General features: G+C 53.3%; 4 protein-coding genes across 6 annotated transcripts in view; 3 read left to right on the top strand and 1 right to left on the bottom strand.

Moving 5' to 3' along the window:
• The first annotated feature begins 963 nt into the window (after positions 1 to 963).
• HYAL2 (hyaluronidase 2) lies at positions 964 to 4,349 on the top strand. Of its 3 annotated transcripts, none has more exons than XM_065075164.1 (4): positions 964 to 1,253; positions 1,814 to 2,756; positions 3,373 to 3,462; positions 3,612 to 4,349. In XM_065075164.1, exons 1-4 carry the CDS (start codon positions 979 to 981, stop codon positions 4,008 to 4,010), a joined length of 1,707 nt encoding a protein of 568 aa, XP_064931236.1. In that variant the 5' UTR covers positions 964 to 978; the 3' UTR covers positions 4,011 to 4,349. The 3 variants fall into 3 exon arrangements, with proteins under 3 accessions (XP_064931236.1, XP_064931238.1, XP_064931237.1); XM_065075166.1 differs by lacking the exon at positions 964 to 1,253 and adding an exon at positions 1,308 to 1,461; XM_065075165.1 differs by lacking the exon at positions 964 to 1,253 and adding an exon at positions 1,360 to 1,451.
• Positions 4,350 to 4,415: 66 nt separating this feature from the next.
• On the top strand, positions 4,416 to 12,480 carry HYAL1 (hyaluronidase 1). The gene is made up of 3 exons (XM_005512364.3): positions 4,416 to 6,165; positions 6,292 to 6,381; positions 6,471 to 12,480. Exons 1-3 carry the CDS (start codon positions 5,278 to 5,280, stop codon positions 6,786 to 6,788), a joined length of 1,296 nt encoding a protein of 431 aa, XP_005512421.2. The 5' UTR covers positions 4,416 to 5,277; the 3' UTR covers positions 6,789 to 12,480.
• On the bottom strand, positions 8,846 to 10,627 carry LOC102092381 (heat shock transcription factor, X-linked). Its single transcript, XM_021301040.2, has 2 exons — positions 9,980 to 10,627; positions 8,846 to 9,313 (listed from the first exon to the last, which is right to left on the bottom strand). Exons 1-2 carry the CDS (start codon positions 10,625 to 10,627, stop codon positions 8,846 to 8,848), a joined length of 1,116 nt encoding a protein of 371 aa, XP_021156715.2.
• Positions 12,481 to 21,348: 8,868 nt separating the features above from the next.
• Positions 21,349 to 22,037, top strand: part of LOC102091957 (6-phosphofructo-2-kinase/fructose-2,6-bisphosphatase 4) — a 50,654-nt gene continuing 49,965 nt past the window's right edge. The window contains exon 1 of the mRNA XM_065075169.1: positions 21,349 to 21,569. Within this exon, the coding sequence (XP_064931241.1) occupies positions 21,518 to 21,569 (52 nt within the window). The 5' untranslated portion in view covers positions 21,349 to 21,517. The remainder of the gene's footprint in view (positions 21,570 to 22,037) is intronic.

Below are 22,037 nucleotides of genomic sequence, written 5' to 3'. Positions count from 1 at the left end.
GGGAGCCTGTTTACTGCCCGGAGGGGAAGGGCAGCGCCCGCCAGCGCTGGGATTTCTTGGCTCCCTGTGATCTCTCCTGAGGGTTTTGGCAGCCAACGCCCGCCGCTGCCCGACCTCCCCTGCCCTTCTCCTGGCCGGTGCCCGGTGTTGCCCACAGGCCAGGCCGAGCTGTGGGGTGCAGCCTGGATTCCGAGTGGCCAGCCCAGACACTGTGCCTGTCCCCGGTGGTACCATCACCCTCGTGGTGGGAGCTTCACCGTGAAATCTGGCACCCGACTTGGTCCCGCTAACTGGAGCCATCTGTGGGTGCCCACGGCCCTGGGCTCGGCACCGGGGCCTGGCACCAAACAATGCCGGGCTTGGTGCTCCCACCCACTCCCCGGAGAGCCGGCGGGTGGCTGGGGAGCACTTCCGCAGATTCAGCCCCATTTCCTTCCCCCAGCCCGGCACACCCTTGCACTCCAGCACTTCCTCCACAGGGACACCTTGATGGCCCCTGGCCCACCAGGGCCAGCCCTGGCTAGAGCAGGCAGGGGACAGGCAGGACATGGGGACGGCCAGTTCCGCTGCTCGTCTGGGGGGACTCGCCAGAGCCTCGGCGGCACCCTGGGAAGGAAGCTCCCCTGGTTGTGCTGCGCCTGCAGCCCCTCTTGTTCCCCCCGGGCAGAAAACCCAGGAGGCCATGGCTGAGTCAGCAGCACCGGCTGCCCTGGCCCCACACAGGACATCCTGCCCAGCACAGCACGGCCATGGGGATAGCACCACCCTGGGGATACCAGCCTACCAAGGGTGTCACCATCCTAGGGACATCACCACTGTCCTGGGGACAGCACTGTTCTTGGGTCACCACCATCCTGGGGACACAACTGTTCTTGGGTCACCACTCTTTTGAGGTTACCACCACTCTGGGGACACTATCCTGGGGACACCACCATTTTGGGGTAACTATGATCATGGGATCACCACCATCCTGGGCTCATGGCTGTTCTTGGGTCACCACTGTTCTTGGGCCACCACTGCTCTGAGGTCACCGCTACCCTGGGGGCACCGTCCCGGGGTCACCACCGTTTGGAGGACCCTCTCGCCCAGCCCAGCGCCGCAGCCCCTTGCGCCCCGCGGCGCCCACTGTCGGCGCCCCTGTGGCCCCGCCCCGCCCCCTTCCGCCGCGTCGGGGGCGTGGCCTCCCGGGCCGTACCAAGCACGGCGGGCTGGGGGGTGACGCGCATTGCCCGGTGCCGCGGCCCCGCGGAGGTGTATGTGTGGCAGCGGGTCCACCGCCGGTCCGCTCCCCCGAAGTCCCGCGATGGTCCGCGCCGCCACTCCGGCTGGCCGCGGCCGGGCGGGGCCTGGCGGGGCGGGGAGCGGCGCCCCCGCGGGTGGTGTGCGCCGGGAGCTTTAAAGCGGGTGGCGGGGGGAGGTGGTGCCGGTGGGAGCTTGCGGCGGGGCATGGCGTGAGTTTCGGTGAGAGCCCGGCGCGGCGCGGGACGGGCGGGGAGCGGGGCCGCTGGGGGCCGCGCCCCGGCGCTTTGTGTGCCGGTGTCGAACAAAGGCGGCGCCGCGCCGGCACCCGCGGGGGCGCCGGGAAGCGGGAGGGAGCGGCGGGGGGGATCTGAGAGCGGGGGGAACTGGGGTCAGGAGCGGAGCCGGGAGGAGCCATTTGGGACCGGGATTCTCAGGAGCCAGCCCCTGAAAGCGCCGGCAGCGCCTCCCGGCACCCCGCTGTCCCGGGCAGGGGCTGCTTTGGGGGGTGTGGGCAGAGCCGTCCCCTGCCTGTACCCTGCTACTGACCCCCGCTTCTCCCCGCTGCTCCCAGGCCCCCGTTGGGCAGGATGCGTGGGGGCTGCACGGTGGCCGTGGCCGTGCCCTGGCTTGCCCTGCTGGCTCTGGCCCGGCAGCCCCCTGAGAAGCCATCAGCCGCCCCCCTGTTCACCCGCCGACCCTTCCTGGTGGCCTGGAACATGCCCACCCAGGACTGTAAGCCCCGCTTCCAAGTGTCCTTCGACTTCAGCCTCTTCGACCTGGACGCCTCCCCCAACGAGGGCTTCGTGGGCCAGAACCTCACCATCTTCTACAAGGAGCGCCTGGGGCTCTACCCCTATTACAACCGCCAGGGTGTGGCCATCAACGGTGGTGTCCCCCAAAACAGCAGCCTGTCCGAGCACCTCGCCCGCCTCCGGGATGGCATCAACAAGTACATCCGCTCGCCTGCCAAGGAGGGGCTGGCCGTCATTGACTGGGAGGAGTGGCGGCCCATCTGGGCTCGCAACTGGAAACCCAAGGACATCTACCGGGATGTGTCTCAGCAGCTGGTGTACCAGCGGCAGCCCACCTGGTCCCGTGAGGAGTTGAACAAGCAGGCCGTGTTTGAGTTTGAGTCGGCTGCCCGGCAGTTCATGGTGAGCACCCTGCGCATGGCCAAGAGCTTCCGACCCAAGCAGCTCTGGGGGTTCTACCTCTTTCCCGACTGCTACAACCATGACTACAGCAAGAACAAGGAGAGCTACACCGGGCAGTGCCCAGATGTGGAGAAGACACGCAATGACCAGCTGGCATGGCTCTGGAGGGAGAGCATGGCCCTCTACCCGTCCATCTACCTCGACTTTCTCCTGGCTTCCACCCCCAACAGCCGCAAGTTTGTGCGGGCACGGGTGATGGAGGCCATGCGTATCTCGCAGCAGCACCACGACGGCTACTCCCTGCCTGTCTTTGTCTACACCCGGCCCACCTACAGCCGCAAGCTGGAAGTGCTCAGCCAGGTAGGGCTGTGCCACTGGGAGGTGGCCATCCCAGGCACCTGGGCTCTGGAGTGGGCTGAGCTGGCCCCTCTGCCTCTGTCCCATCTTTGGCTACAGAGGGAGATGGCTCTGGAAGCCAGTGGCTGCTCTCATGGTGTCACCAGCACACCGTGGTTTGGCTGTCCACACGTGGGTTGAGGAACAGCATCCTTTGGTGTGGGGCTGGCCCTTTGTCCCACCATCCAAAGAGAGCCATGATGTGGGGCCACCCAGCTCAGCCCCTCTGTGGGTGGATAATTGGGTGCCACAAACCACCCCTGCCATATGGGCAAGGTGTCTGGCAGCAGGACTGGCACCAATGGTCACCATCACCAGGGAAGTGCTTGAGAGGAGGCACAGGACTCCTGGGTCCCAGCAGCTCACAGCCCCTGTGGTGTGCTGGCTTGGCCCCAGAGGAGAAATGGGGGGACGGGAGCTTTGTCACCACAGAGCTGGTACAGTCCTCTCTGCTCGTGGCCTGGAGCAGGATTGGGTCTCGCTCCTCTGACTCTGTGGTGGGCTCTTTGGGGTGCACCATGTTGGCAGGATATGGGTGCGTGTGGGATCTGTGGGCACTAACCAGACTCTGTCCACACAGGCAGACCTGATCTCCACCATTGGAGAGAGCGCAGCGCTGGGTGCAGCTGGGGCCATCTTCTGGGGTGACTCAGATGACACTAAAGACCAGGTAGGTTGGGGTCAGTATGCACCTGAGTAGGTAGATGATGAGTGGAGGTTCACCTGCCCCCAGTGTCTCAAGACTGGGATGCCTTCTCCAAGGGGATGCTTTTCTCTCTGGGGCAGCCCAGCACAACCCTGATGTTGCACTTCTCCCAGGACTCGTGCCAGATGATCAAGAACTATCTGGAGGGGGACCTGGGCCGTTACATCGTGAACGTCACGACAGCGGCGCAGCTCTGCAGCACAGCGCTGTGCCAGGGCCGGGGCCGCTGCCTGCGCCAGGACAGCACAGCCGATGTCTTCCTCCACCTCAACTCTACCAGCTTCCAGCTGCGACACCGGGATGGAGACCACCCCCAGCACCCCCTCTTCTGGGCAGAAGGCCAGCTATCCTCTGCTGACATCCTGTTCCTACGGACCCACTTCCACTGCCACTGCTACCAGGGCTGGCAGGGCAGCAGCTGCCAGGTGCCTGCCAGCCCCCGCAGCCATGCCCCCGTTCCCCTGGCGCCACTGGGACTTGGGGTGCTGTTGCTGCTTGTGAGCTGGTGCTAATCCTGCTGGACTGAGCTGGTGCCCCCCACATCCCTTTTCTGTGGCAGTGTAGGGGACTTAAAGATATCCCTACCCTGCCTGTGTGGCAGCTTGTTATGGGGGGCTGCTCCTCACCGTGTGGTTGCCCCACTTCTGCCCTCCCTGCTGTGGGGCGGGCACCCCCCATGGAGATGGAGGGCAAGGTAGGTGGGTGAGTAGGGGGCCGTCTTCTGTTATAAGGAGAGGGATAGGGGTGAGGGGGGGCATGGGGGCAGGGAGCAGGTGCTGTGTGGTGCTGACCCCCTGTGCACTGCCCCACACCGAAGTGCTTTACCTCGAATAAAGCTGGGCAGAGTGTGAGTGGGGTGCAGGGTGATTTTGGGGGAGGGGGGGTGAAACAGGACACCTAGTGTTGCCTATCCCTGCCTCTGTGGGGTGGGGGCCCCGGGGGTGGGTGTGCAGCTGTGGGAAGGCGCTGCAGGGGTTAGAGCTCCCGGTGGTGCCGGCGCGGCGCCGGGCGGGAGCCGCGGGATGCAGCCGGGCCGGGCCACCCACGTGGAGGCGCCGCGGGACCGCCCCTGGCCGCCTCTTGGCCACACCCCCTGCAGGCACCACCCGCGCGAGGCTCCGCCTCTAGGCTGCAAGTGGACCTTACCCTCGTGTGGCCACGCCCCCGCCTTTGGCTCCGCCCCGCGGTCCGTGCGCGCGCCAGGACCCGGAGCCCCCGGGACGGGGACGGGCGCGCGGCGCCACTGTTGGGTGCGCAGGGCCGGGCGGGCACAGCCCCGCGGGACAGACGCCCCTGGGCGGCGGGTGTCCGCGCCGCTGCCGCCCCGGCTCCGGGCTGTGTCCCGCCAGGCCCTGCCGGACGCTCTGAGCCGCCTGCCGCAGTGCCCTCCCTCCTGCCGTCCCGTGGCGGACGCCCTGACCGTCACAGCGGCGCCCGCCCAGCGCAGCCCGTGTCCGTCACCGTGGCCTTGCCCCCTCCACCCCACCCCTGTGCGTCTGTCTTTCCAGCCCAGCTCGTGGCCGCCCCGGCAGCGGCTGTTGACCGCGCGTTCCTCCTCAGCCGGGCCCGCCGCAGCCCGACATTAACTGGGCCTGGGCTCTGGCTGCTGCTGACTTTGGGGGCTTCACATGAGGAGGTGGGAGGGGTGACCGGCACTGCCCGGGGACGGGGCTGTGGATTAACACCGGCCCTTGCTTGGGCTGGGCTAAGAACATCGAGGTCTGCTCAGGTCTCAGCTCTCCAGAGGCAGCTCCAGGACCATCCTGCACCGCTGGCACCATGGCATCGGGGTGGTTCTGCTGCGTCCTCCTGCTGCTCCTGCCTGCCCCAGCCCACGCTGGGGGGCCTGGCCCCGTCCTCATCAACCGCCCATTTGTCACCATCTGGAACATCCCCACTGAGAACTGCGCTGAGAAGTACAACGTCACCCTCAACCTAGAGGTCTTTGACGTGTTGGCCAACGACCAGCAGTTCTTCATTGGGCAGGACATCACCCTCTTCTACAGCAAGGAGCTGGGGCTTCTCCCCTACTACACATCTGAGGGGATGCCAGTGAACGGAGGGCTCCCCCAAAATGCCAGCTTGGAGGCCCACCTCCACCAGGCCACCTGGGACATCAAGGTCACGCTGCCCAGCCCTGCCTACAGTGGACTTGCTGTCATCGACTGGGAGAAGTGGCGCCCGCTGTGGATCCGCAACTGGGATTCTATGGACATCTATCGGCAGAAGTCAGAGGAGCTGGTGTGGCAGCAGCACCCGCAGTGGTCCCCTGAGCTGGTGAACAAGACAGCCAAGCAGCAGTTTGAGCATAGTGCCCGTGCCTTCATGGAGCACACCCTGCAGCTGGGCAAGACCCTTCGTCCTGATGGCTACTGGGGTTTCTACGGCTTCCCTGACTGCTACAACTACAACTTTGACAGCCTGCCCTACACCGGGACGTGCCCAATGGTGGAGCAGCAAAGGAACGCAGAGCTGCAGTGGCTCTGGGAGAGCAGCCGAGCACTCTACCCCAGCATCTACCTGCCCGCCCGCCTCAACGGCACCAACAAGGTGCTCGCCTACGTCCGGCACCGCGTGGCCGAGGCTTTTGCTGTCTTCAATGGCAGCATCCCTGTCCTGCCCTACTCCCAGATCGCCTTCAACTGCACCGTCAACTTCCTCTCCCAGGTGATGGGGACATGAGGATGGTGGGCACCTCTTGGGCTGATGGATTGTTCTGAGGGAGTCTTTAGTTCTGCCGGGCAGCATGGGAACTTTGAGCAGTGCTGACTTCTCTTCTCCCCTTGTGTGCAGGAGGACCTGATGAACACCATTGGGGAGAGTGCAGCTCAGGGCACCGCTGGCATTGTTCTCTGGGGCAGCCACATCTACAGCAGCTCCAAGGTGAGTGTGGTGGGTGGCACTGCGCCACTGCCCCTGGGGACCCCCCATTCTCTGCCCACGCAGGGCTGTGACACCATGTGCCATTGCAGGAGATGTGCCTGAGGCTGAAGGACTACGTGGAGGGACCCCTGGGCCACTACATTGTCAACGTGACGGCCAGTGCCGAGCTGTGCAGCCAGAGCCTGTGTTCTGGCCAGGGCCGCTGCGTGCGCCGGGAAAACAAGCTGGGCTTCCTCCACCTCGACCCCTTCCGCTTTGCCATCGACCTGCAAGCCGGCAAGCCTTGGCTGGTGGCACAGAGCCTGGAGGCCGTCGATGACACCATCCGGCTGGCCGAGGAGTTCAGCTGCCAGTGCTATAACAAGTGGCAGGGACCTCGCTGCGACACCCAGGGCTTCACCGAGTGATCCCCTGCCCCGTCCCACTCAGGGGTGAGGGCAGAGTTAACTTTTGAATGCTCTCTGCGGTAACCATGAGTAACAACAATTACTAGACCAGTTCAATTCGATCACGAATTTACTAAAAACGCAGTAGAATTACAGCAAAGAGTGGCTTGGCAAAAGTTTGTAACTATATCATAAAACTTAACAAGACTTCAACAACAAAACTCACAACAATATTACCTTTATGTGTCCAGAATAAAATTAGAGAGAGAAAAAGAGAGATAAAGGTAACAGAAGTGAGATTTCACCACTCTGAAGGTCAGTCGATCCAGTGATGGTCCATGTTGTTCTCTTGGCTGTGGTTGCAATGAAATGTCATTAATGCCACACAGAGACACCTGGTGTCTTGAGGGTGTATTTATACTTTATTCTATTTGCATGCAAGGTAGGATAGGGCAGCTCATCTCCTCCCTCTGCTTGTTCTTCATGCTAATTAAGGAGATTGTTCCAGAAATAGGTCGGTGGTCTTCAAAACAGGTTGGTGATCTCAAAAGTGCCTAGAAGTGAGTTGTGTTGTCTAGGGGTAGTTGGTGATTTGTTACTTCCCCTGGCTGGCCAGTGATGGCTGAATGACCCTGCCTTGGTTCCAGCCCAGTAAATCAGGAATGGGGACTGAGGCCATAGTAAGCCTCAAGGAAGAAACACTGGTCATGTTTTTATCTCAAAAATGTATGCCTTCGTTTTGCAAAGACCTTGAGGAACAGACTTAAGTGCTGTCTCCACAGCACTTAATCTATTCCTGTCAGAAATTGCAAAACCCAGCTGCTTAAGGCATAACATACATAACAAGGCCTTTCTTTTGCAAAGAATAGGGGGGCCTCCAGGCCATCGCTCCTCCCCCCACCATGCTGGGGACATCGGGGCTGGCAGGGTGACACTACCCAGCACCCTCACCAAGGGGTTGGGAACCCAGCCACAGGGGTGCTAATACAACCAGTAGGCACCTGCATCTCCTGTTCTGCTGTGGCACGTTTTTGGGTGGGAGGTGTTCCTGCTCATTGCAGGGAGGATGGACTAGATGACCTTTTAAAGGCTCCTTCCAACCCAAATTATTCTATGATTCTATTTTAAAGTGACCAGGAGAAGGCATGACATGAAACACTGCTTCCCTGGTCCAGCTTAGATGAAAATGTTGGCATCTTCATAGAATCATTTTTGTTGGAAAGGACCTTTAAGATTGAGTCCAACCATTAACCTAACTCTTCCAAGTCCACAAGAAGAAGATTCAATTAAAAGTCTCAGCTTCAAAGGCTTTTTAAAAATACTGTTGGAGAAGTCCTTACAAGACTTCTGCCTAACATGTGAAGTTTCAGATAGCAAAGTTGGGGGAGTTACTGGTCAGATACCACCTTGGCTGCCAGGTACTCACAGTGTTTGGGTAGTTCATATAGCAGATCTGACAAAGCACATCCTGGCCTGATGACCTTGTGTATTTCTTTGCTGCACCCCAGTGGCTGTTCTTGCTCCAGACAGGGTTCACGCACCCACTTTGGAGCCCAGGGGCTTGGAAAAGTGATGGGAGGAGCAATCTGCATGTCCTCTGCAAGAGAGCTGGTTGCAGACCCAGATGTCTGTAACACCTGGCGAGGTACCGTGATGTACCCAGAGTTATGTCAGTGTTTTTAAAAGGAACAGTTTAATCGGGTGCATTTTGGTTAGATACGTGTTCCCACTTTGTATGGCTTCTAGAGGAGTTTTTGCAAACACTCAAAGCTCTCAAAGCATGTGCAAGATCTCTGATTTCTAAGAAGCTCAGTTTGAATGTTGGGCAAAATGACGGAAGTGCTTGTGGAGCTGTTGCTTCTGCTTTGATGAGTGAAAGATAAACTCGGTCTGGGCTTGTGCTGTGCAAAGAGGACAGGACAGCTGGAAAAGGTTTATGTCCAAAAAATTTATTATTAACTCTACTAGGCTCTGTTTCTTACCTACTCTGTTAAGCTCTATCTATTAACAACACTACTAATTAGATACTGTTGACATCCTGGAACTCTCTGCCCTCTCCAGGATGTGCTGCGCTGGGTTCACTGTGCAGGACCGGGGCATCTGCAGGTGCAGGTGGGGCAGTGGGGTGGCCTTGGCCCCAGCAGAGCTGAGGCTGCTGCCAGCGTGGCCCCTGCAAACGGTGGAGGAGCCTGAGCAGCAGCCTGGAGGCCACCCGGGGTTTGGGTGCCGGGCGGTGGCAGGAAGCAGAGGGCCAGCGGGGGGACCCTCTCCCTGCCGGCTGCTCCGACGGGCCACGGGAGCGCGGGAGCAGCTGCCGCTGGAGGTGGACGGGCGCTGCCGGGGCCGGGAGCTGCTTCAGCCCATCGCTTGGCGGGTGGGGACGCCCGCGGGTCCCCCGCAGTCTGAGCACCGGGGCTGCTGGAGGGGCGTCCTTCATCCATCGCCGGTATGTGCTGGGCTCTGCGTTTGAGGGCGACTCTCCTCTGGCACCTTTCCAGCAGCTGGGGATGTTCTCGGATGAAGCTGGGGTTGTAGTAGTAGAGGATCTAAAAAAGCAAAGGAGAAGAGTGAGTTTCTGCCACCTCAAGACTGGAAAACCCCAAGCTACGAGAGTTAAGTCTTTTAATTGGAAAATACAAACAGGGATATTGAAAAGGACTCTGAAAGATGTTTGAAGCCTGAAGCTCAGGATAAAATGTTAAGTGATGGTTCTACTCAGTCATCGCCTCCCCTGGGCTTTTGCTGTCTGGGAGCAGAGCAGTGTAGGATTTTTCAAAAGTGTAAGAACTATTATCAAAAGCAAAATACTGCTATTTTTCAGCAACTTCATTGTGGAATGAGTAGGCAGGTAATACTGTGGTCTTTAGATGTATCTTCTCAGCATTCAGCAGGTGTCACAGGAAGTTTTCAGATTGGGTACAGCAAGCCATGTAGCAAAGATATATTAAAAGAAATCAGGTTATGCTGAGTCTGTCTTTCCATTTAATGGTTCAAACTCAGTGGATATAACCGAACTGTATTTTATCTCTGTTTCTGCTAGCCAGAAAGACTAACTCAAACCTTGGTTGAAAATGACCTGAAAAGGAAATAAAAACCAGACCACTTGCTACCATCCCCATCTCCTGTATCACAAGGCCTTATGTGATGTGCAGGTCCATCTCTCCCCCAGGACTGTTGTGACCGTGAGCTGATGTGCAGAGCAGCTGCGGTACCTGGCTGTGAGCGGCAGCTGCTGCTTCTTCTGCCAGGAATTCGGGCAGGGAGGCAGATCTCTCGAAATCCTGTTGTATTTTGGTGAATCCATAGAGGTTCAGCTGCCGAATGAAACTCTTGATGTTCTGCGTGGCAAAAACCCGCAGAGATCCTCCGTTGCCCAGCACCTCCTCTTGGAAGAGCTTTTCATTGATGGCAATGCATCTTCCATGGTCACTCCACCAAATGGACTGAAACTGGTCGCTTTCCACCATTTTCCAAAGCTTCTCTGGAAAGCGAAGGGATGATAATTCATCGGCTTCACCCGCCCACTTGCTGGAAACAGGGAGGACTTGTTTGGTCTCGTGTCCATCGCTGGTGGGTTGGACATCCTGCTCCCCCTGTCTCGCCAGCCCAGCAGTGTCACAGGCTGCTCCTTCCCCCTGTCCTGGAGGGCCAGGAGAAGTCATCTCTGCTGACAGCCCCAGCCCATCCAGAGCAGAACGGGATGGTGTTTCTGCGGCAGACGGCTCCCATTCCATTTCTCTTGTTCCACCTGGACCGGAGTTTCTTTCACTGGCCACTGCCCTGGACAGCCAAGCCTTGTCCTGCCAGTCGGCAACTGACGGCCAACTGGTGCCGCCTGGCTGTGGGTACCAGTGGGACATTGTGATGTGTCACTGTGATGCCTGTGCCATAGAGTGGTGACATCACAGCGTGACATCATGGTGGTGTTTGAGAACAGTGCCCTGGCAGCAGGGAGCAGCCAGAGCAGAACTTGCTGGAGAGCATTTGTTGCTTTTCACTCCCATGGCCACCGGTGGTGGGACCCCAGAGCCCAGAGGTCATTAAAGCCATGTTGAAGGGCTGTAGGCAATGAGAGGACCGTGCTGTGCCTGGCTGCATCCAGGAGTGGGTCCCCAGGGAGAGGCAGGGATGGATGTGGCTTTGGGCATCCCAGTGCCCAGTTTGGGAAGTTTTCCAGCTGGGCACCTCTGGTGCCATCAGAAATGTCCTTATACTCTCTGCTGTGCTGGTGGTTCTTGAGCTCTTGATTCACAGCCCTTGGCAGAGAGTGGGGAGTGTGCTGGTTTGAATGAAATAGAGTTAATTTTCTTCATGCTGTTAGAAACTCTTCTTTTTCATAGTTAGCATGGTCGTCGTTTGGATTTAGTGTGTGAATAATAAGATAGCACCCTGGGAGAGAATTAGCGTTTTCTTCAAGCAGCTTTCCAGTGGTTTTTGAAGTGGTATGCAGAGAATCCAAGAATTTACTGGTATCTTAGCTGTTGTCTGAGAGCCCAAGGTCTTTCTGGGCTTTTTATCCGCAGGTGCAAGGCACCTGGGAAGGGGGCACAGGTTGGGCAGACCTTTGCTGACATCCAGGCTGATCAATGAGAATATTCCATACCATTAGTGTCATGCTTCATATGTAATGGGAGTCGGGTTTTCCAGCTTGTTTGACTCTTTCGGTTCAGCTCTGTTCTGGATGAGTCCCATTTGAGAGTCTGTTAGTTCACTCGGTTCCCTTAGTTTGGCCTTTGCCATTTTGCAGTTGGTTTATGGGCCTTTCTGCCTTTTGCTTTCTCCCTGGGACTGGCTGTTCGGGACCAGGGTGCTCCCTTCCTGGGACTGGCTGCTCAACACGGTTGGATTTGTGAGGAATTGCATTGCGTATCACTTATTTTATATATTTAATATATATTATTACTACAGTATTAGTATTATTTTGTTATTTTATTAAACGCTTTCTGTCTCAATCCATGAGTTTCTCACTTCCCTGTCAACTCTGCCCCCTCCTTGAGGGGCAGGGGGGCAGTGAGTGGCTGTCCTGGTTTTGGTTGCAGGCTGGGGTTAAAGCACGACAGGGCGCAGCAGGGCTGGGGCTGCAGCTGCTGTGCAGTGCTGCATTTGCGGGCTCCCTCCCCATCCAGCCGCTGCTTCTCCTTCCCCATGTGTCACCCTGATCAGGTCCCCCCGATCCCCTTTATTTCCCTCTGGGGTGCAAAGCAATGTGGGAAGTCTGTCTCAGGAGCTAAAAGAAAGCAAGAAAATATCAATCTCTTCCTGTTTGCTGCCGGTTTCTCCTGCAGCCGGGGAAGGGCTGTGTGACTTGCAGAGCACTGATGCTGCCGGGGAGGCACAGGCAGCTGCGGGCCCGCTCCTGGCGGGAAAAAGGATACATGTGGCGGGAAAAAAGGATACATGCGGCGGGAAAAAGGAGAGACCATGTGCTACAGGCTGTCGTGTCACAACGAATCACACGAGGCACAGCCATAGTGACATGTTTAATGCATAGACTCGGCGGGGAAACTCATGAATATGTAACACATACCGGGGTGTCCGTGGTGGTATGTATGAAAGATTGTACCCTCTGAGTACCTCAGCCAATGAGGAAAAAGAGGAGAGATCTTGCAGCCGGGGAATAGGATAAATGGGGGGGGGGTATGCCCCCCCCATGTTTGGGGACCCCAGAGGGACTCTCCCTTTGTTCAAATAAAGTTTACTTTTTTGTGTTGTACTCCTCTGTCTCATCTTTGAAAATGTACCTCTAGCAAAGCTAATTTCTGCACAACTAGGAGCTCATCCAGGATTTCTGGATAACCTTCTGGGGATAGTGGGTGGTACACAGAACTGATGGCGCACCCCACTGAAAGTTTTTGGTAAACAGTTCCTTTCTAGGGCTGCTGGCACCCTGGATGATTGACTGGGTTCCTGAGACTGTTTAGGAGACAGACAAGTGGGGGTTGGTGAGGAAATGTACTGAGGTCAAGCTAGAATGCAAGGGGGTTTAGCTTCTGCCAAATTGTTCTTGTAATACTACAGTGCACATAACAAGTGAAAAGAAGCCTCACTCTGGTACAGAGTTATTTAGGTATTTGTAGTCGTAATTATAATTACAGGAGGTGCTGAGAGTAAAGGGGAATAGAAGAATATGGAGGGGAACAGGGGAGGGATGGTCTGACAATGCTTCCAGATGGTCCATTAGGGACGATGATGAAATTTTGGAATAGTCTGAGACCGCCCTCAGAGATAACAATATTTTACCGTAACTTCTTTAGTTATTTTACATGGCTAGAATACCAATTAACTAAAGGATATAAGTGGCCCCCATTAGGCAGTGATGGTACATCAGTATGTCAGTATTTGTGTCTATATTTAATAAACACTGGAAAGGGAATAATCAAACAAGGATGTGGACAGATGTGGTTAAAAGGGGCAATGGTAGCGGATGAAATAACAAAAACAGTGGGATTATATATAGCAAAGGAAGGAGGAGAAATTAAAAGGAATAAGGAAAGACCCCCCTCTCCTGTACAACCATCTCCTAACCCACTTGAGCATGTAGAAGGACCAACAGGAGGATCCTCATTGTATCCCTCAATACCGGATCTGGAGAGGTTGGATTTAAACTCCCAAGTGAGCCCAAAAGCCCCTCCAGATTATGACAGTAAAGGGGAGAATGATTTGGAAATAATTTTTCTATATAAAACTAGTAGAGGAACTCAGTATGTGTTGTGATATATATTTAAAACAATATGTGGCCAGAATACTGTCTCACATAAAATCTCTCAGCTGGTACAGACTCTACCCTTGACTTCGCAGCCCACAACATTCATCCTGGAGACTGGGTCCCTGTTAAAGAGTAGAAAGAAGCACTGCTGGTGGCAAAGTGGGGAGGACCGTATCTGATGACAGCTCTTTCTGAAGGGCAGGAGGAAAGAGGGAAGGGAAACTGCTCCACAGGGAGTTGTTGTTTCTTCCCCCCTGGGGCAGGTGGCTCCTGCCTGCTCCCCGGGCCAGTGCAGCGCAGCAGTATTAGGTGTGCAGGAGGAGACCTTGTACAGGTGACACACATGCTCCAGTTGTGGCAGCAAAACCCTTTTACCATGGAAACATTTCCAAACATCCGTTTTCAAGACACACACTCCAGGGCACAAATGTCTTTCAAAAAGCAGTTGCTGACACCAGTGACCTTGCTAGAATAACTTGGGCTCATGAGTAACCCCAGCACTCTATGGACCCCAATGATAACTGGCGCTTGATTTCTGCCAGAGTTATTACAGCTGACGTGCTCATTTCTTTTTACTACATTGAATAAGGATATGAGAAGGTACTAATGGAAACATGGTTAGATCTTCAGAGTCCCCAGTCACAGTTTTCAGAAACATGTACTGGGCTACTGCCGAACTCTGCCATGCTGGCGGCCCCTGAAAAAATAAGTCCTAATCGGATTTTGGCACAGAATGAATTGTTTAATCTAATTTTTATAGAGATATCTTGGTAAATGTTTGATGTAAATGTTGTAAACAATATTATCTTAGTATTTTTTGTATGTGGAACGTGATTTAAGCTAGAGAGTGCTCAAACATGCTCCTCCCAAGCTACAGAGAATCTGATATTTGCCACCTATTAAATGCTGAAATTGAAAGCAAAGTTCACCTTGCTATTCAAACAAAGCAAGGGACTATGAATTTCAACTCCTCTTTATGCCTGGAAGGTATCACAGCTGCGTGCGTGGAGCTTTTAGTCATTTAATATTCTTCAAGTGTCCAGCTTCTGAATACTGGGCACATGGTTAGAGGCTGGTTTGAGGCTTCTGCTGGGCACAGAAGTTTATGTTATCTAAATCCAGTAACCGAACTGAGCATGGAAATGGCCATCAGGAAAGAGATGCTTCCTCTGGAGTTGCAGAAGGGTGCAACGCTGTCAGAGGCTGCGTAAGCACCGCAGGAAACGTCGCCCTCGGGTGCTGGCTTGCAGCCTGTCCTAAATAAAAGCAAGGTGGGAAACCTGAACCAGTCCTGGTTTTTATTGTTGAAATTATACAAGCTTGGGCATGAACATAGTTTGTAACCTTCAAATAAGAGTTTTAAATGTGTAAGAGGGTTTGTTTTATCCATCCTACTTTTGGTAGCTATTCTCAGTCTTCATCTCTTACAGTGGATCTAAAGACCAAGACGCTGGATTTCAGATAATTTAGCTTGTTTTAATCCAGACCCCAAAGAACAGAGACTAGAAAGACATGGCACATTGTGCCAGCAGACAACTTAGGAGCATTGAGCATCTGCTGGGTTGTTTGGTTTGGTTGGGGGGGAGTTGAAAACCCAACACTACGCTTTGTAAATGTGAAGTGCTCTGCAAGTCCATCTGTGTGGCCAGAGCAAGCGCAGGCTGGGCAGGACCTACTGGAGAGGAGCCAGAGCAGGAGGTGACAGCAGCCACCCCACAGCAGCCACCCTGTGCACAGAGTTCACTCGCCCACGCAAAATTAATTTCTAGGCTTCTTCCACATGCTGCCGCAAGAAATAAGTGCAGTTTGTCACTTAAAACTGCCCTTATGTTGCCTAGCTTTTCATTTCAAGAACTCAGTATTTTTTGCCTAGGTAGTTTGAGCCACATGTTATCTCCAAATAATTTCTCAAAAGTAGTTACTGTGGTTAACTATCCCAGAGGAAACTGGACTGCTGCTTGCTCTGAAATTAGAAAGATCGTTTTACAATTTAAAATGAAGATTATAATAGTGAGAAGCCTTTAAATGCTTCAATATGACTAGGACATAAAGTAGTCTAACCGAAGGACAAGGTGTAGATTAAGGCTTGCATAAAACAGATGGAAGAAAGCCCTCCCAAAGAATCAACAGGCTTTTCAGATACAAGTTGGAATTATAAGCCTGTTGATTAGCTAATAAGAAAAGTTCTCATCTGCCTTGTTCCCTGACAAAAAATGTCAGAAATCAGTAAAAACAGAGAAACTTCCCACATTGCTAAAAGTCGGTTTATTCAGACACTAAAATACCATTTTCAATCTTGTCTTTGCGTTAGTAGCCCATGCCCATGGTTATATGGCCAAGATGAGACCTAAGGAGTTGTTTTAGGTCCCCATTAGTTATCATTTGCCATAAAGCTTTGGACAGAAGCCCTAAAACCCAAATCAGGAGAAGGGGAGGCAGGTTCTTGCAGACGGCTTCTGCTGCAGCTGCCTGCTGAGCTTCTCCTGCCACCTTGGCACTCTATGTACAGGGCAAGGCAATTCTGGAAGGAATAAATCTTTCCCAAGAGCAGGTCACAGAAACTGTATGGCTTGAAATTAAATAGATGGCATGTAGGTTCAACAAAATTTTATTCCTTTTATTCCATTGCAGTGGAGGTTTGTGGCACTTGAGTGTGATCACTAAGAGCTCAGGTTGCTTCGTATGTGTGCAAGAAGCACTGACTTGAGCACAAGATTTTCTGGCTCCCGGTTACCTAAAACGAAAGTGGCTATTCCTTATAGTCCCTTTGTATTTGGGTTTTGTGTTTAAAACCCACGCACTTCTTACCTTTTCTCTTGCTCAGGTGTTTCTAGAAAAGATCTGAAAATATCTAAAAAAATATATAAACAAGATCTAAAATGGTCTTCAGGGGCCACAGACTCTGCTGTTGCCCTGGATTTGATGTACCTTGTTTCAGAGCACTAACAGGGATATCGGACGTCATTCCTCTGATTCACCAGATCGCAATTTCAGAAGTTACTTGGGGGGGTGGGAAGTAAACCCTGAAGCAGCGTTCGTGAGCTCTCAGCAAGCGTTCACGCATCCAGCACAAACAGCAGACCCTCTTCAGGTTATGGAAACAAAAATGCCTCTGCATTTGGAACCTTGCTGATTTTTTAAATCTCTCCGCAGTGGGGCTGGGCAGCAGAGCAGGACTGTCACCGCAAAAACGCGGGTGCAGGAGCAGCTCCTTCCTTGCGAGTGTTTCCAGGCAGTGCTGGTAGGCGGGTTGCAAGGGCTCCCACATTTTCTGTTGGGGAAATGCGTGGTTTGTGCTTTTCACTGCAGTCAGAACCGTCAGAGGCAGAACACCCCTGCTATTTGCAGCATCTTGGCTGCTCTGCTTTGGCAGTAACTCATCCCCTAGATATTTTGCACCCTGGGCTTTTAAAAACAGGCTAATCAGTGTTCTGTGCTGGCATTAGTGATTCAGCAGGAGTGTTATCAACAGCCGGAGTAAGGCCTTGTGAACTGACGCCAGTGAAGCTGTTTTCTTGTTTTGTATAAAACACCTTGCAAACTAATTTTCCTCCACTGACATGTTAAGCATAAAACCACACAGTGCTCAAAACACTGCTCTGATCTGCTGATGCAGACTTAAAGCAAGCACTGAATATTATAGCAAAACAGTTTACATGAACATTGCATTTGAATGCAACTGCATTTGAATGTAACTCTTCTCAGGAGGAAAAAATCTGATTCGACAGGCTACTGGTCATAATTCCCAATTGAGACATAAATATCTGTAATCCTCTGTGCTGCTGGGAAGAGTTCAGGATTAGATTTGGCAAAAACAAGCCAAACTGGAATTGAATTGTGAGGAAAAAAGCACCTTTGGGACATGTCCTGGTTTCGGCTAGGATAGAGTTAACTTTCTTCCAAGTAGCAGGTCAAGTGCAGTGTTTTGAATTCAGTATGAGAAGAATGTTGATAACACACTGATGTTTCAGTTGTTGCTGAGGAGGCAAGGACTTTTCAGTTTCCCCTGCTGGCCTGCCAGGGAGCAGGTGGGGAGCACATAAAAGGTTGTGAGGGGACACAGCTGGGACAACTGACCCAGACTGGCTGAAGGGACATTCCATACCATATAACATCATGCTCAGTATATAAAGCTGAGGGAAGAAGGAAGAAAGCGGGGATGTTTGGAGTGATGGCGTTTGTCTTCTCAAGTAACCATCATGCGTGATGGAGCCCTGTGTTCCTGGGGATGGCTGAACACCCGCCTGCCCATGGGAAGTGGCGAATTAATCCCTGGTTTTGCTTTGCTTGCGTGTGTGGCTTTCGCTTTGCCTATGAAACTGCCTTTATCTCAGCCCAAGGGCAAGAAAAGGACTATACACCAGAGTATTCATTTTTATAATGGACTGAGCATGTAATTTATTTCTACTATGCGGACACTAGTGGAAAGAAGTGCAACACCAATGCAAGCAGTTTGCCAAAAATGTGTTTAATATGATGTTTATATAGCCTTCTCACATGCTGCCTGTTGTGAAGGGAGGCTGTGAGGAAAGATTTTTTTATTATTTTTTTATTTCTCGGTCAAAGGTTATGGAAAATCTCAGTTGTCTGGGATCGAGAAGCAGCACTTGACTGCAGCTGCCCGTGCAGAGAACAAGCAGCACAAAAATAGCCCGACAAGCACTCCAGCAATGCACGTAACGAGATTCCCCCCTTGCAAAGAGCCTGAGAAAGGCCAGGCAAGCTCTTCGGTCTGACCAGACTTGAGATGAGAATTCCCGCTCACCAAGATAAGGCTTTCCAAACAACTGAAGTCTCCAGTCCTGGGGTACCTTAACGTGTTCTACGCTTCAGGACGAGTCCACCTCATTTTTTTTAGGATCTTATAATCTGGGCGGGTAAAATAGCTCAGAGAAAGGAGAAATTAAGTTGTGTTGCCTGGCTCAACCAAATGCAACAGTCCTGCACTTGCACAGTTCCCAAGAGGTTTAACGAAGGACCCAACAGCTTAAACTTCCCAATGAGGGAAGTTCCTCCCAGCTGAGGAACTCAACCACAGCTCAGGTAAAATAGTCACAAAAATCTCATTGATTTCCACATCTCTAAGTTATTGTCATCCATGGATAAAAATTATTGGCTCACACTAAAACAAGAGATAATTAAGCTGTAAAAATGACAGTGAATGGCATCAGCATCCCCAGACAGTCGAGGCTTGTCACAGCAAAGTTGTTCTGACACGCCTGATCTGATGCTTTCCTTTGTCAAGCTGTATTTTTGTGGTCTTTCCTGTAGTCTTGCTGTAGAAATACACACTGGGCAGTCGAACTTGGAAGACACAAAAGCACAGGCTGAAACATTTCCCGAGATATGTAAGTGTGGAAATGTTTCCAATGTAACTTTTTTTGAGGAGGGCACAGGACGATGTCAAACACTTTCTGAATGGACGACCCTGCTTGCTCAGTCTGCCAATATCCCAGGCAGAAACTTTGTGAGTACTTACCTTGAACTCTTCTCTCCTGCTGAGCCCTCCTACATGCAAATACATTATCAGATTATTTTTTTTCTGTGAATCTGTTCCTAGTTGCACTTGCCTAATTAACTACACCTCCCTAGCTTGGACAAAATCTCAACCACTCGTGATCAATGGTTGGCTGCACAGATCTTGAGTGAAACCCAAGATTTTTAGCAATTCTTGCTATTAATACTGGTACAAATTAATGTGTTTTGCTTTTAAGAACACTTAAGTCTTCTGCAAACTTAGTATCCTGCAGCACAGCTTTTCTGGGAGCAGAGCAAGCTGCACAATGCCAAACCGCCTGGGACAAGAAGGGACAAGCCCGGTTGCAAGCAGACAACAGGAGCATCGTGGGGGCCGAGGGCAAAGGTTTGTCTTCCCACCTTGAAGAAAAGCTGTGGAGGTTAAACGTGGCGAAGCGGAAGATAACCATGAAAAGAAAACACGAGTTGTGTTTGATCTGCTGCGAGGCTTTATCCATCAGCCCATGCTGGATTACAGGCTGCCCCCGCAACTAGAACTCAGGACCTTTTCCTCTCCCAAAAGGGGAATAAAAATTCCTGGCTGTTACTGAGCTACTTCTTAGCAGCTCGGTGGAGAGGGGCATCACTTTGATTCCTTTTACCAACATGAAGCAGTTAGGAATCCTTGCAGCTCTGTTTATATTGGGTTTTCTTCATCTTTAAGGCCGAGGACTGGAGGGTGACCTGCTGCAGTGCCCAGCCCCCAAGCTCCATTTCTGGCCCTGCCTCTCTAACTGCGGCTCAAGCTGCTTCATGCCAGCTCCAAAATCCTCCTGTTCTAAACCTTTTTTTTTTTTTTAATGTTAAGAAAACACAAGGATAGGTTTTCACCAAGTGCAGAAACTGTGACAGGTGGACATAATAGACAACTTCCTTCTCCATGGGGCCAAATATTTGCACTGCAGCACCTCAAGAACCTGTTCAGCTCTCCAGGGGATGCACAAGGAGCTGGATCTTTGACGGTTCCACAAAAGAAGAAAAGGTCATTCCTCAACTTTATGGCAACCATTAAAGTTTTTTCTCCCCTACTCACCTGCTTTTCCTAAAAAATCAGATTTCCAGAGTTTGTTTTTTTTTCATGGTTACTGCTTTATTTTGATACCACCTAGGACTGGAGCAGGGTTAGGGGTTCAGTTGCTCAGCCCCAAGAGACTCAACCCTTGCTGAGTCACCATACACACACTTCAAGGAAGCGATACCAAGCACCATTCTGACCTCAGCCGCCGAGTTTCCTCATTACAGGAGGCATCATCATCTGGAGATAAGTGTGCAATGCGCCATGTTTACAAAAAAGAAAAACAAACCAACAAAACACCACCTTTCTTTCATGTGGTTTAAGAAAAATTGCATGTGAATTTCAACAAAAAACTAAAAAAAAATCTTAATTCGGTTGCCTGTATCAACCATTTTCATCTTATGAGGAAATTATTCTGTTTTTTATGTACTAAGCCGTTATAGACTGATGCTCTCTTAAGTTTCCTACATTTTCTTTTTGGCCCCTCTTTCACTAGTAGTGGTGTTTCCCCTCCCAAACTTGTTTGCCTATCCCCACAGGCCAAATGCTCTGAAGAACAGATAACAACTCTCTCCTGAGCACAATGCTGCCTCTCCAGCTCCTCACCCCAGCACAGGACATGCTTATAGGATGATAACATAACTCCAAAGCTTTTATGCCTACCCGTTTATTTCCTGCCTACCTCAAATGGACAACCTAGTAAAATTACAAAGCAGTTCATAAAAATAATCAGTCCCTTCTTGAACAAGGTAACATACACACTTAAATATCAACATGAAGACAGTACGAAGAGCTAGAGGATTGTTGTCACCATCCCTGAGCTGCCAAATTGCTTTCAGGGACATCAGCGGACCCCGTCGGTCTGTGCTGGGGCCACCTGTGGTTCCTGTCTGTCCGCTCCCTGGAGCAGCCGCACAGCTGCTCCTGAGCTTGGCTCAGTGCTTGTTGCTGGTGAACACCCTTTTCTCGGGAGATTGTTGATCCCTGTCTTCTACCAGGATGGTTGCATTGATGCTTGGTCTGCAAAAAGGCAACAGTTGTCCTATTTCCCTGTTAAATTATTTAAGTTGTTTATTTGGCTTATTTAAAAAACGTTTTAACTCTTAAGCAGGAAGGGAACGAACAGCTAAAGCGGTAAGAGCGAGCTGGCAGCGGCGGCACCGAGCGCAGGGCCCGCACCGAGAGCCGCTTACCCCGGCGCTGGTGCCCGCGCTGCCCCGCGAAGGGGCCGAGCCGACGGGAGCCCGTTCCGCACGGCCCCTGCCCGCAGCCGGGGCTCGGGGGGCCGGCCGGGGGGGGGCGGCGCTGCCCGGCGGGGCGGGAGCTGCCCGGGGCCGGTCTCCGCCGCTCCGCCCCGCTCCGCGCGGGGCGCGCACACCCGCGGGCAGCTCCGCGGGGCTCCGCGGCCAGGACCCGCCGCCTCCGCCGCGCCGAGCGGCTGCCGGCGGGCTCCCCGCGGCCGCGCAGCGCCGGGCCGGGCCGTCCTCCGCCGGAGCCGAGAGGCCGCCGCAGATGTGGGGCCGCCGCCGCCGGCGCGGCTGCCCGCAGGGCCGGCACTGCCGAGGTAGGAGCCCTGGCCGCCGGGGCCTCCCGCGGCCTCCCCGCCCGGAGCGGGGCTGCTCGGTTGGGGCTGCGCGCCCGCCAGGGCCGTTCTTCCCTTCCCACCCCCGGCTGCCAAGCGGGGGTGCCCACGGGGCAGCCCCCGACCCCAGAGTTCTCACGCGTGTCGGGTGCGTCGGAGCAAGGCTGGAGGGGAAATGTCGTGTTTTTGGGGACACCATGCTCTGTGTTTTTCCTCCTGGCGCTACCGAGGAGTGGGGGTGACTGGCATCCCAAAGCTGGGGAGCTGGGAACAGCATCGTGCAGAGGATGGTTTGGGAGATACGGTGTGGAAAGAGGGAATCAGAGTGTGCCAGTGGCTGTTTGCCTTCTGAGTTATTTTTGGAAATCGCTGCGAGGGACTTCTTTGGGTTTTTAACTGTCTGTGGGAAGGTGTATTTATGTTGTGCTTCTCTGACCATTGATGTTTTCC

This window comes from Columba livia, chromosome 10, assembly GCF_036013475.1.
Source record: "Columba livia isolate bColLiv1 breed racing homer chromosome 10, bColLiv1.pat.W.v2, whole genome shotgun sequence".
Classification (NCBI taxonomy): domain Eukaryota; kingdom Metazoa; phylum Chordata; class Aves; order Columbiformes; family Columbidae; genus Columba; species Columba livia.
The sequence above is the reverse complement of the archived record's forward strand: the minus strand, read 5'-3'. Positions and strand labels throughout refer to the sequence as shown.